Raw genomic sequence first — 12,500 nt, forward strand, 5'->3', positions numbered from 1 at the left:
TCCCTCAAGCTATCAGACCATTTCTTCCAAATACGCGAGAGGGCATAGTCAGAGCAGGCCTACCTGTCCAAGTCACCTGTCTGGAGTCACCTGCTCAGCTGTTCCTGTTCTCATAGCTAGATGATATAAAGCGGGAGCCGCCAGCAGTGTGACATTCTGACCACGGAGCAAATGTACCAGACTCGGACCCAATTATCATAGGCAAGCACAAACATTCAAATGATTTGAATACATTTTTGCATTATCAGAAAGGCTACGTTTGTGATAGGGCTTTGGCAAACAACTCCTCTTGGGTTGATGTCTCCAAGTGCACTATCCCCTAGAACACATAGCCCAGTCAATGACCAGTTATACCCTGTTTATGGAACTTGAGTCAGGCCACCATCCCCCAACACCCCCACCCCAAACACACACACACACACACACACACACACACACACACACACACACACACACACACACACACACACACACACACACACACACACACACACACACACAGGATTACCTCCACAGAGCGTTCCCTGCGCAGGAGTTTCTTGGTCTCCCGTACGCAGTAGTTCAGCATGGCCTCCCGGTTGTAGCCCCGCTCGGGATGCTTGTCGGTCTGGTTGCGCTGCCGTAGCCCCACGGGCACGTTTGGGTCCGGGTCGATAATGATCAGCTCCTTCTCGAGCTCCTCCAAATCCTCCGCTGACAGCGCTGCCAGCAGGCTGTCGAAGTCTTCCTCTCCGCTTGACATGGTTGGAACGGAACACAACCGGATGCTTCGCGCCCGTTAACTTCAGAGCAACTTTTCTTAATCTTTACAGTTCCACACGTAGGTAATCCAGGTCAGTATGTGTGAGTGTGTGTATGTGAGTGTGTGTGTTTGTGCGTGTGTGTAAGTGCACACTCAGAGGATCAACAGCTGATGTGAAAGGTCCACTTGCGCAGCGCACTGCTCGGCTGGCCTGTCGTGAGCGCGCGGCGCGCGGCACCGTTGGCTGGACATTCCAGGCAATCCTGCGCATTTGCATTCCCGATCTCCGCACTCCCCCAACTCCTCCATGCGCTGATGATCATCATCGTAAGACGCTGTGTGTTTATCTGGGCTAATAATGCAGTTGAATCCAGATGGCATGTGCCTTCCCCACATATCTTACTAAGCAGTGTGCCTTCTCATTTAGAACAGAGCTTCTCAACTGTTCTAGGTTCCAAGGACTCCTTTGTGGGGAAAGCATTTCCCTCATTCCTCATCATTTAGGCATATTCCATATTCTCTGACGTTCTGGCCAGGTTCACTATTCTGTGAATTCCAGCTAGTGTGCAACTTGCTGCTTTGTCTTGTCTGGGTTTTGTCTCATTAGCTGACTGGAGTCACTGACCGACTCAAACATTTCTCTACGTTTATCAGCTTTATCAGCTAGAAAATGGGCCGAGCTAAGCGGCAATAGGAATGCTTCTTCATGACCCCAGTGAAGTGCAATGTGGAGGTACAAAAGACACAATTCGCTTGTTTTATTGGAGGAAATGATAGTCACCTGTAGCCTATGCATTTTGCTAAATGCTAAACCACATCTATAATTTGAGCTAATTATTTTGCTACACTTTGGCTGTGGGTCTCAGATCTCACTTTGAACACAACATTATTCCGAAATAATAGTTTCAAATCAAGTTGAAAAGCCTATAATTTCCAACAATATACATAATAAAAACTATATGTAATATACACAATGTAAATAATGTGTATATTAGTCATATTAACAAAATCCATAAATATACAAATCATAACTCTTTTAGAGAATTATTTGAAAGTCCCAATCTCAAGAATGTAGAACAGCTTCCTCATTCCATTCTTGAGGAATCACTGTGGAGGTTTTGACTGTGACTTTTGTGTTCCCTTATCAAGTCCTATAGGATTCCAATCAGATTTTTTTTGTTTTTGTTTTTTGTTTAGACTATCCCAAAGCCATCGATATCTCAAAGTTGCGACAGCCATTGACTTCCATGTTAAAGCCAGATTAGAGCGGTCACGTGGTTAGTGGGTAGACTCAGTAGTTCCCTCGGTCCCTGGTTTAGGCCTACTACGGGATTGACAGCAGCGATCGCATTAATATTTACGGTGAATATTCGATGAAAATGACTATAAACTGCATTTCCACATACATATACAGTGGGTATAGTAAGTAGCCGTCCAAGGGCGAGCTATTTCATGGATCCAGGATATTATGCATCCTGATAAAGTTCCCTTGGCCTTTGAAATTAAAATAGCCACACATCATCACATACCCTTCACCATAGCTAGAGATTGGCATGGTGCTTTTTCCAGTTAGCCTATTAGCCTGTTTGATGCTCATTGAGCTCAATGCAAATCAAACAGGCTAATAGGCTAACTGGAAAAAGCACCATGCCAATCTCTAGCTATGGTGAAGGGTATGTGATGATGTGGGGCTATTTTAATTTCAAAGGCCAAGGGAACTTTATCAGGATGCATAATATCCTGGATCCATAAAATAGCTGGCCTTTAAAAATAAAAACATATAAAAAATCCTCCTGCTCCTATGGGAATTTAACATAGGGTTCAATTACTTATGCAACCTGTATTTAAGAAAGAACATTTATCTATTTACGATACATTCTTCAATCACAAAGAAAATTAGTGTCCTTAGCGGTATGATTTTTACTCATTTTTTGAATAAAGGCATTACAATCAATTCTCAAAAGATGATTTTATATTCCTCTTTTTAGTCAACTTTAGCATGGGTGTGAATACTTACTATACCCACTGTACATTACTCAATGAAAATGCATTATTATGCACACGACTATAAGTCATGTAGAAAAGTTGTATTATATTCATTCATTCTCAATGGGATAGTTCCCGGAAGTGCCGCCATTGTTTGTTCACGGGAGTCAACGGTAGTGTCGCAACTTTGAGATATCGATGGCTTTGGACTATCCTATAGGATTGTTGCTATTGGAATCCTACAGGACTGTGGTTCCAGAATCTGATTGGAATCGTATAGGACTTTTTGATAAGGGTTAAGGACGGTTGACAGCAGACGTTCATCAGAGCGTCCCAGATGGTAAGAGAACATGGAGCTGGACCATGGAATTAGAACAGCCAAGTGAACATGGAGCTGGACCATGGAATAAGAACAGCCAAGTGATACGGAAGCTGTTCATGGGTTTCATTAGTCCCTCTCCACAGGTGTATAAAATCAAGGACTTAAGACTACGAATGCAGACTGCATGGTGCTTGATTAATAGGCCTGTGGAAAGGGACCTGATGAAACCCATGAACAACCCATGCCAATGAAGAGTAACTAACAGAGAGGGTGGCTCTCAAACTCTCTCCTTGATCCTCGATGCTCAGTCCTTGAGGCTTGTTAGCACTGATCTATATCTAACACTGGATAGACTATCCCATTGTTGCCGCCCCATCATTCTTTATCTAGATCAGTGAGGACGAGGATCGAGGAAGGAAGGGAGGACCAAATGAGAGGCAACCAGTGGGTCCTCTTTGGCTGAGTTGCAGCCAGGCATGCTGCTGCATGCTGAATCACCTGTAATGGTCTCACTACACCACCAGTGGGTCTGCTCCACTTCCGCTATCTCTGGCGCCACCAAGTGGTGACAGACATTAGCTTGGACAGGAATCCAGAAATTATTTAATGGAGTCCATGGAGTTGTGTGATTGGTGTGGGCGATGTGTGTTTAATTCCAGTTCTAGAATGTTCTAGAATGCTACATGTTATGGGCTGTTGGTCTTGCACTCTTTGGTGACAAAAACTTCAGCCTTTGCATTCTAAAAGAACAGGCAACATGGGAGTGGGACATCAGAAAGCACACACAGAAAGAGTAAGATATTACAACAAAGTTTTTTTTTTTAATTCCACACTATAAACGGCAACATTTTAAACAGGCTAATTCAATTCCCAATTCCCAACGGATCTCCCACACCCCACAACCCCCCCTCCCCACCCCAGAACGTGTTGGTGGCAGTATCATGACACTCCCCCCCCCCCCCCCAGCACACCCCCACCCTCCTCCAGTCGGCTACATCACTAGTTCCCTGCTCCGAACTGCCTGACCGTACATCAAACCATATCAAGCCCACCCCAACCCTACCCCAAAAATATCCTGTCCCCACACAGACAGACATTATTGCTCTGATAAATAAAACTATACTACAAAAAAAAATCATAATTAGCATTATAATAATAATAATAATAATAAGAGAGGGAAAGTCTCATCTCATCCAGATGCATGTACTAAACAGCGGGTTTCCAAAAAATATGTATCTCTTTATTTCTTTAACATTTATTGTATATTTGGTGAAAAATGTTTTTCTTCTGTTTGTTTGTTTGTTCCTGCATTTGTTGTTTGTTTGTTTGTTGATTGTTGTTGTGTTTGTGTCTCTGGTTCAGCATGCAGGATGCCTCCGGCGGCAGAATAAACACAAACAAGTCTTCACGGAGGGATTACCCCCGCCCTCCCCCTCTCTCCCCCACCCCCCCACCACCGTCTCCAACGGACACCCATGCACCCCCCCCCCCCCCACCCCCTCCTCTCTCTCTATTGGTTTTCACTCTCGTTTTTAAAGACGACCCCACACAGCGCAGAAGAGGGAGAAGACAAGTCTGTACAAATACAAAAACAGAACCAGATAGAACCGCTGAGGACAAGCTACCCCTCGAGAGGAGGAGAGGAGAAGGAGGAGAGGAAGAGAGGAGGAGGAGGAGAAGGAGGAGAGGAAGAGGAGGACAAGCTACCCCTCGAGAGGAGGAGAGGAGAAGAAGAAGAAGAAGAAGAAGAAGAAGAAGTAGCACCGTTAGATAGCACACAGGAGTGACCGGGGGGGGGGGCAGACAGAGGAACGGACAGCTGACGGAGAGTGTGTGTGTGTGTGTGTGTGTGTGTGTGTGTATGTATGTGTGTGTGTGTCCAGTCCTCCAGTGGTCCTGGGCTCACTGGCCGGCCACACAGCTCACACACACGTAGTCCTCCTTCTCCGCCAGCTCGGCAGTCACGCCCACACACATCATGTGGAACCACTGGTTACAGTTGCCGTCACACTGGACCCAGAACACCTGAAACACACACACACACACACACACACGTCAGATTTCATACACACACACACATCAAATTTCATACACACACACACAATGCAAAATCACATCACATACACACACACACACACACACACACACCATCACATTTCATACACACACACGAAAATACAAAATCACATTCTGAACCCAGAACACCTGAGACACACACACACACACACACACACACACACACACACACACACAATACAAAATCACATTTCATACATACACACACACACACACACACACACACACACACACACACACCTCGTCTCCCTCCGGCTGCTGGCAGTGCTCTGCGGGGCAGAGGAGCGCCTCGTCCTCGGAGTGGTCGGAGTGTCCGGGGTCGGAGAGGTCGCAGGGGTCGGACGAGAGGTCAGAGCGGGCGGAGGGCGATGCGGAGGCGGACGCGGCCTGGCGCTGGCGGCGGTGGGTACGGCTCAGACGGGCGCGCTTGTGGCGCGGGGTCAGCAGCTGGCACAGGGCATCGGAACGCACGCGCTCCACCGGCAACACACGACGCTTCGGCTTACGATCACACACACCCACCGACACACACTCCTGAGGGGGGGGGGGATGGGATGGGGGGAGGAAGAGAGATGGGGTGAGGAAGAGAGAGAGAGAGAGAGAGAGGGAAGAGGATGTGAGGAAGGTTGAGACGAGGAAAAGGAGAGAGAGCACACACAGGTGAGTCCAGGTGAGACTTATGTGTTTATCAGCAGTATGACCCCTCCCCTTCCCCAATAACTCCTCCCTTTCTCCCTTAACCCATCCCCTTCCACATAACCCCTTCCCCATAACTCCTCCCCTTCTCCCTTAAACCACCCCCTTCCCATTAACTCCTCCCCTTCCCTCTCCATTAACCCCTCCCCATCTCCCTTAACAACTCCTCTTCTCCCATTAGGGGCAGCCGTGGCCTACTGGTTAGGGCTTCGAGCTTGTAACCGGAGGGTTGCCGGTTCGATCCCCGACCAGTCCACGGCTGAAGTTCCCTTGAGCAAGGCACCTAACCCCTCACTGCTCCCCGAGCGCCGCTGGTTGGGCAGGCAGCTCACTGCTCTGGGTTAGTGTGTGCTTCACCTCACTGTGTGTTCACTGTGTGCTGTGTGTGTTCACTAATTCGGTTAAATTGGGTTGAATGCAGAGAACAAATTTCCCTCACGGAATCAAAAAAGTATCTATCTATCTATCGATCTATCTATCTATCTATGTATTACACCTCCCCTCCATTCTTCCACTCCTCTGGCCCAGCTCTGGCGCTCGGCTCACCTCCGGCAAGGGGCTCCTTCCCTGAGAGTGGAACTGCTGGAGGCCGTCGCCAGGGGAGGGTTCCAGCCGTGACGCGTTGCCATGGCCGTTGCTATGTGGGGAGGCGGGGCCGTTCAGGAGGAGGTCGTACAGCTGCTGGAGCTCAGGTAGAGACACCTGGAGCAGGAGCCCCTCCACCAGCAGCTCCTCCAGCTCAGGGCTCACACCTGCACACACACACACACACACACACACACAGTTACAATACAAACACATCCTCCAACATCAGCTCCCCTTGCGCTGTGTTCAGACCTACACACACACACACACACACACACACACACACACACACACACAGTTACAATACACACACATCTTCCAACATCAGCTCCTTTAGTGCGCTGTTCAGACCTACACACACACACACACACACACACACACAGTTACAATACAAACACATCCTCCAACATCAGCTCCCCTTGCGCTGTGTTCAGACCTACACACACACACACACACATACACACACAGTTACAATACAAACAAATCTTCCAACATCAGCTCCTTTAGTGCTGTGTTCAGACCTACACACACACACACACACACACACACACTCTCTCTCTCTCTCTCTCTCTTACCCTGCAGAGGGATACACCGCTGCTCGATGTAGAAGGGCGTCTGAGTAGGGCTGGTCCTGTTCCAGTCAGGAGTGTGTCTCTGGAGCGACTGCGCACACACACACACGCACGCACGCACACACACACAGACGCACACACACACACACAAATTAAGATTTAATACACCAGTATTACGAGAACCTTTTCACCAAATCTGGCACACTACATCATTTTCCAATATAATAAACCCATTCATTGACTATGAAACTAATGGTTTGTTGTAGCTCTACCTGTTAAGACCTCTTTAGAGATCAGCTGAAGGACATTAACTCTAGTTCTGTCACTGGCTCTGATTGGACTGTCCATCCTCTCTAACTCATGATTGGACTGTCCATCCTCTAAAGGAACTATAATGATAACTATAAATAAATATTAATATCGGTATGGTTATACGTGGTTATAGTCATAGTTATCGTTACCGTTCCTGGTGTGAGTGCCCCTTAACTCCTGATTGGTCTGTCCTCTCTAACTCTTGATTGGTCTGTTGGTCTTCTCTAGCTCCTGATTGGCAGCTCTTGGTTGGTCTGTCCATCCTCTCTAACTCCTGATTGATCTGTTCTCTCTAGCTCCTGATTGATCTGTCGGTACTCTCTAGCTTCTGATTGGTCTGTCCATCCTCTCTAACTCCTGATTGGTCCATCCATCCTCTCTAACTCCTGATTGGCCTATCCATCCTCTCTAACTCCTGATTGGTCTGTTGGTCCTCTCTACCTCCTGATTGGTCCATCCATGTTCTCTACCTCCTGATTGGTCTGTTCGTTCCTGTCTACCTCCTGATTGGTCGTCTCACCTTATTTGTGGCAGGATGCAGTGGGTCGGCGTCTGAGCTGCGGGTGGCCACCAGGCGGGCGCGTCGTTGCCAGGCGACGGTCCTCTCGATGAGGAAGCGGAGGGCGTCTCCCTCGGGCAGGCGAACGCGCGCGCGCTGCAGGGCGGCCAGCAGCGGCAGCACTCTGTCCAGCGGGGGGCGCTGTGAGCGCAGGCACTGAGGGCACAGCCAGGGGGCTCCAGTACCCTCCTCACCCACACACACCTCCTTGCCCACACACACCTCCTCCTCCCCCGCTTTGACCGCGGTCTCCTGGGGCGCGCGCACACACACGCTGTGGAAGGCGTCGCGGCACAGCTCACACTGCAGCATGGCGCCGGCCGGCGGGCGCTTACACACACACACACACGCGCGCAGGTCGCCACCGCAGTCGCCCTCCGGCGGGAGAAGCTTGGACTCGTTAGACGCCCGCAGCGTCGACACACACTCCAGCTCACGCACACGAACCGCCTCCAGAGCCAGCATCTGAGGAGAGGGACACGGGGATTATTATACACACACACACACACACACGTACACACGCGCACACGCGCGCGCACGCACGCACACGCACACACACACACACAAACAAACAAACAAACACACACACAAACACACACACACACACTCCGTATGTGGGCATGTGTGTGTGTCCATGTGTGTGTGTGTGTGTGTGTAAACACATGTATGTGTGAGCTTGTATGCGTCTCTGTGTGTGAGTATGTACATGCACATGTGTGTGTATGTACATGCTTGTGTCTGTGTGCATGTGCGTGTGTGTGAGGATGTGTGCATCTCTGTGTGTGCATATGTACCTGCATGTATGTGTGTGTGTGTGTGCATGTGTGTATGGGTGTTTATGCAAGTCTGCCTGTGTGTGTGTTCGCATGTGTGTACAGTATGTGTGTGTGTGCATGTGTGTACAGTATGTGTGTGTGTGCATGTGTGTCTGTGTGTTTGTGCAAGTCTGCCTGTGTGTGTACTCACAGCTGAGGCCGAGTCCTTGCTCTCTGATAGGCTCTTCTCCACCTCACTCAGAGAGTCAAGCCCCGCCTTCTTCTTCTCCTTCTTGGCCTTGCGCTTCGGCGAGACCACGCCCACCTCACAGCGCGGACACAGCACCTGCAGGGGTCAGAGGTCGTGAGAAACACAACCTCTGCAAATACCAACACACAAGCAAATACACACACACACACACGCTCATGCACACAAGCACACACATACATACATACACACACGCGCACATGCACACAAGCACACACACACACGCACACAAACACACGCTCACGCACACAAGCACACACATACATACACACACGCGAACATGCACACAAGCACACACATACATACACACACAAACCTCCTAATCTAGCGACTGACTGCTTTTGATCTCTTCTAAAAATCGATGTCTTTAACAGCCATTGAGCCCTTGTAACAAATGAATTTTGATGCCACTTTTATCTTGTCTGTGTGTTTATGCGTCTTTCTCTTTTGTTTTGGTTTGTGTCTGGAGTTGTCAGCTGTAGTTGATGTTTGAATCATCTTTCAATCTCTGTCTTTTTAACTGTTATGCACTTTGGAATGAAATGTGCTATACAAATACAAATGACTTGCTTACTAGTGATTTCAACCCTAACTCAAAGAGCAGATATTGCATACGGGATGCATTACCTTGAGGAACCTAATGTTTAAGTTCATGTCCCGACTTGATGGGTCGCAAAACTGTACTATAGTGTTGCTTACAAGCCCCAGGTGCAGCTTGGTCAGATATGAATCACATTTTTGGAAACATTGGTGCCTTTTAAGACTATGAACTGTATGTTTGTATATGTTTCTTTTCTTTTTTGATGTTGTATGTCTTACTGTTGGGCCTAGAGCCTGTAATAAAGTTTATAATAAAAAAAAAATACCTCCAGCAGACTGAAGGAGGAGCTCTTGAGCAGGAAGGTGTTGGCGGCGGACTCCTTCCAGGTCATGACCTCTGCGACCAGGCCCTCCAGACGGGCCAGCGGCTCCAGGTGCACCGGGAGACCACGCCCCCTCGCGATCAGCTCCGACAGAGAGTCCAGCACGGGGATACGGCCTCCTTGCTGCTCACACACACACACACACACACACACACACACACACACACACACACAGGCTCAGCATCCTGTTCAAACTTGGTCAAGCAGTGTGGTGTGCATGTGCGTATCTGTGTGTGTCTGTTTGTGAGGGGCATGTGTGAGTGTGTGTGTGAGAATAAGTGTGTGTATGTGTTTGTGAGAGGGTGTGTGTGTGTGTGTGTGAGAGAGAGAGAGTAAGTGTGTGTGTGTGTTTGTGAGGGATCGTGTGTGTGTGTGTGAGAGTGTAAGAATGTCCATGTGTGTGTGTGTGTGTGTATGTGAGTGTGTGTTACCTGTAAAGCCTCGGCCTCCTGCAGCCAGTCCTTGGCCTTGCGGAGTGTGTCCTGCAACAGCAGGCAGTTGGGCAGGTGTGCTGGGACCATCTCCACCTCCTGCACACACTCACTCAGCTCCCCCACAGTGTGCAGGGGCCTGGACACACACACACACACACACACACACACACACACACACACACACACACACACACACACACACACACACACACACACACACACACACACACACACACACACACACACACACACACACACACACACACACACACACACACACACACACAGGCTCATCAGATACACTTGCACATGTCTCTGACTAAAAATCCTTATTAATGTCTGACGGAAGCCCTTCAATCAATGAACAGGTCATTTCATATGCGTCAGTGATCAACAGGTTATAACAGCCATAACAGCCACTGACCAGTTCCTGAGGAGTCAGTGTGTGTGTGTGTGTGTTATAACTGACCGGTCCCTGTGCAGGCCAGTGTGTGTGTGTGTGTGTGTGTGTTACATGGAGTAAATGACAGTGTGTGTGTTATAACTGAGCAGTCCCTGAGCAGGCCAGTGTTTGAGTGTGTGTGTGTAACAACTGAACGATCCATAAGCAGGCTTGTGTGTGTGTGTGTGTGTGTGTGTGTGTGTGCTAAAACTGACCGGTCCCTCAGCAGGCTGGTGTGTGTGTGTGTGTGTGTGTGTGTGTGTGTGTGCGCTACAACTGACCGGTCCCTCAGCAGTCTGGTGTGTGTGTGTGTGTGTGTGTGTGTGTGCGCTACAACTGACCGGTCCCTCAGCAGGCTGGTGTGTGTGTGTGTGTGTGTGTGTGCGCTACGACTGACCGGTCCCTCAGCAGGCTGGTGCTGGTGTGTGTGTGTGTGTGTGTGTGTGTGCTCCAACTGACCGGTCCCTCAGCAGGCTGGTGTGTGTGTGTGTGTGTGTGTGTGTGTGTGTGCGCTACAACTGACCGGTCCCTCAGCAGGCTGGTGTGTGTGTGTGTGTGTGTGCGCTACAACTGACCGGTCCCTCAGCAGGCTGGTCTGTGTGTGTGTGTGTGTGTGTTGTGTGTGTGTGTGCGCTACAACTGACCGGTCCCTCAGCAGGCTGGTGTGTGTGTGTGTGTGTGTGTGTGTGTGTGTGTGTGTGTGCTACAACTGACCGGTCCCTCAGCAGGCTGGTGTGTGTGTGTGTGTGTGTGTGTGTGTGTGTGTGTGTGTGTGTGCGCGCGCTCCAACTGACCGGTCCTTGAGCAGGCGGCGGGCCTTCTCGTCGCAGCTCTCGGAGACGGTGAGCAGCTCCTGCAGGCGGGCCATGGCCTTCTCCAGCGCCGGGTCCGGGCCGAGCCCCACGCCCTGGTCGATCAGCCGCCGCATGGCCTCCAGCGTGAGGCCGCGGGCGCGCGCGTGCTGTGTGTGCGCGTGCGTGTGCGTGTGTGTGTGTGTGTGCGGGTGCGTGTGTGTGTGGGCCTGCTGCACCTGGCGGAGCCAGCGCGCCTGCTCCAGACGGCTGCGGAGGGCGGGCAGCTCGGGCAGCGCCACGTCCAGCTGGGTGCTGGCCGCCAGCAGGCCCTCCAGCTCACACACACACTCCGCCGTCAGCGCGTCGCTCAGCACCTTCTCGCTGTGCTGCTGGAAGTCCTCGATACGGTTCAGCAGCTCCTGAACACACACACACACACACACACACACACACATTACATACACAGGTCACGTTACTACAAGCTGTATTAGATGTCATATGACATGTTCAAGGGTAACAATCACACACCAACACACTTCTGTACACACTGTAATATCAGAGCCATGGTATCTGTGTAGGAAGATGTGCATAGTGTGTGTGTGTGCGTGTGTGTGTATGTGAGTGTGTAGCTAAGTGTGTGTGTGTGTGTGTGTACCTTCAGCAGTGGGGCCTGGGGTAGGCTGCAGGGCAGATTGTAGAGCTGCCTGACGAATGACCTCACTTCCTCTACGGTCAGCTGATTCTGAGTCTTACCGCCTCCAGAACGGAACCTGAGGGAGAAGGACAAGAGAGTCAACTTACTGTATATGTGAGCGTGTGTGTGTGTGTTTGAGTTTGCGATCATGTATGTATGTGTGTGTGTGTGTGTGTGTGTGTGTGTGTGTGTGTGTGTGTGTGCGTTTGAGTGTGCGTTCATGTATGTGTGTGTGTGTGTGTGTGTGTGTGTGTGTGTGTGTGTGTACCTGGTCTGTCTCTTGCCGTTGAGCAGCTGCTGGGCCACAGTGGAGCATTTCTCAGCGTCCAGCGTCACCATG

At 49.9% G+C, this 12,500-nt stretch overlaps 2 protein-coding genes across 3 annotated transcripts in view; both read right to left on the reverse strand.

The window, feature by feature from the left end:
- Window positions 1-967, reverse strand: part of lmod1a (leiomodin 1a (smooth muscle)) — a 13,320-nt gene extending 12,353 nt beyond the window's left edge. The window contains exon 1 of the mRNA XM_062540216.1: window positions 509-967. Within this exon, the coding sequence (XP_062396200.1) occupies window positions 509-742 (234 nt within the window). The 5' untranslated portion in view covers window positions 743-967. The remainder of the gene's footprint in view (window positions 1-508) is intronic.
- Window positions 968-4,552: 3,585 nt separating this feature from the next.
- The window catches only part of kdm5bb (lysine demethylase 5Bb), a 38,524-nt gene continuing 30,576 nt past the window's right edge, over window positions 4,553-12,500 (reverse strand). For both annotated transcript variants that reach the window (XM_062540791.1, XM_062540790.1), the window contains 11 exons: window positions 12,429-12,500; window positions 12,122-12,236; window positions 11,467-11,885; window positions 10,228-10,366; window positions 9,740-9,919; window positions 8,817-8,951; window positions 7,812-8,315; window positions 6,983-7,070; window positions 6,369-6,574; window positions 5,367-5,660; window positions 4,553-5,075 (listed from right to left, as the gene is read on the reverse strand). The exon at window positions 12,429-12,500 is cut by the window's right edge and continues 79 nt beyond it. In XM_062540791.1, the coding sequence (XP_062396775.1) occupies window positions 4,953-5,075; window positions 5,367-5,660; window positions 6,369-6,574; window positions 6,983-7,070; window positions 7,812-8,315; window positions 8,817-8,951; window positions 9,740-9,919; window positions 10,228-10,366; window positions 11,467-11,885; window positions 12,122-12,236; window positions 12,429-12,500 (2,275 nt within the window). In that variant the 3' untranslated portion in view covers window positions 4,553-4,952. The remainder of the gene's footprint in view (window positions 5,076-5,366; window positions 5,661-6,368; window positions 6,575-6,982; window positions 7,071-7,811; window positions 8,316-8,816; window positions 8,952-9,739; window positions 9,920-10,227; window positions 10,367-11,466; window positions 11,886-12,121; window positions 12,237-12,428) is intronic.

The sequence above is a fragment of the Sardina pilchardus genome, chromosome 7, assembly GCF_963854185.1.
Source record: "Sardina pilchardus chromosome 7, fSarPil1.1, whole genome shotgun sequence".
Classification (NCBI taxonomy): Eukaryota; Metazoa; Chordata; class Actinopteri; order Clupeiformes; family Clupeidae; genus Sardina; species Sardina pilchardus.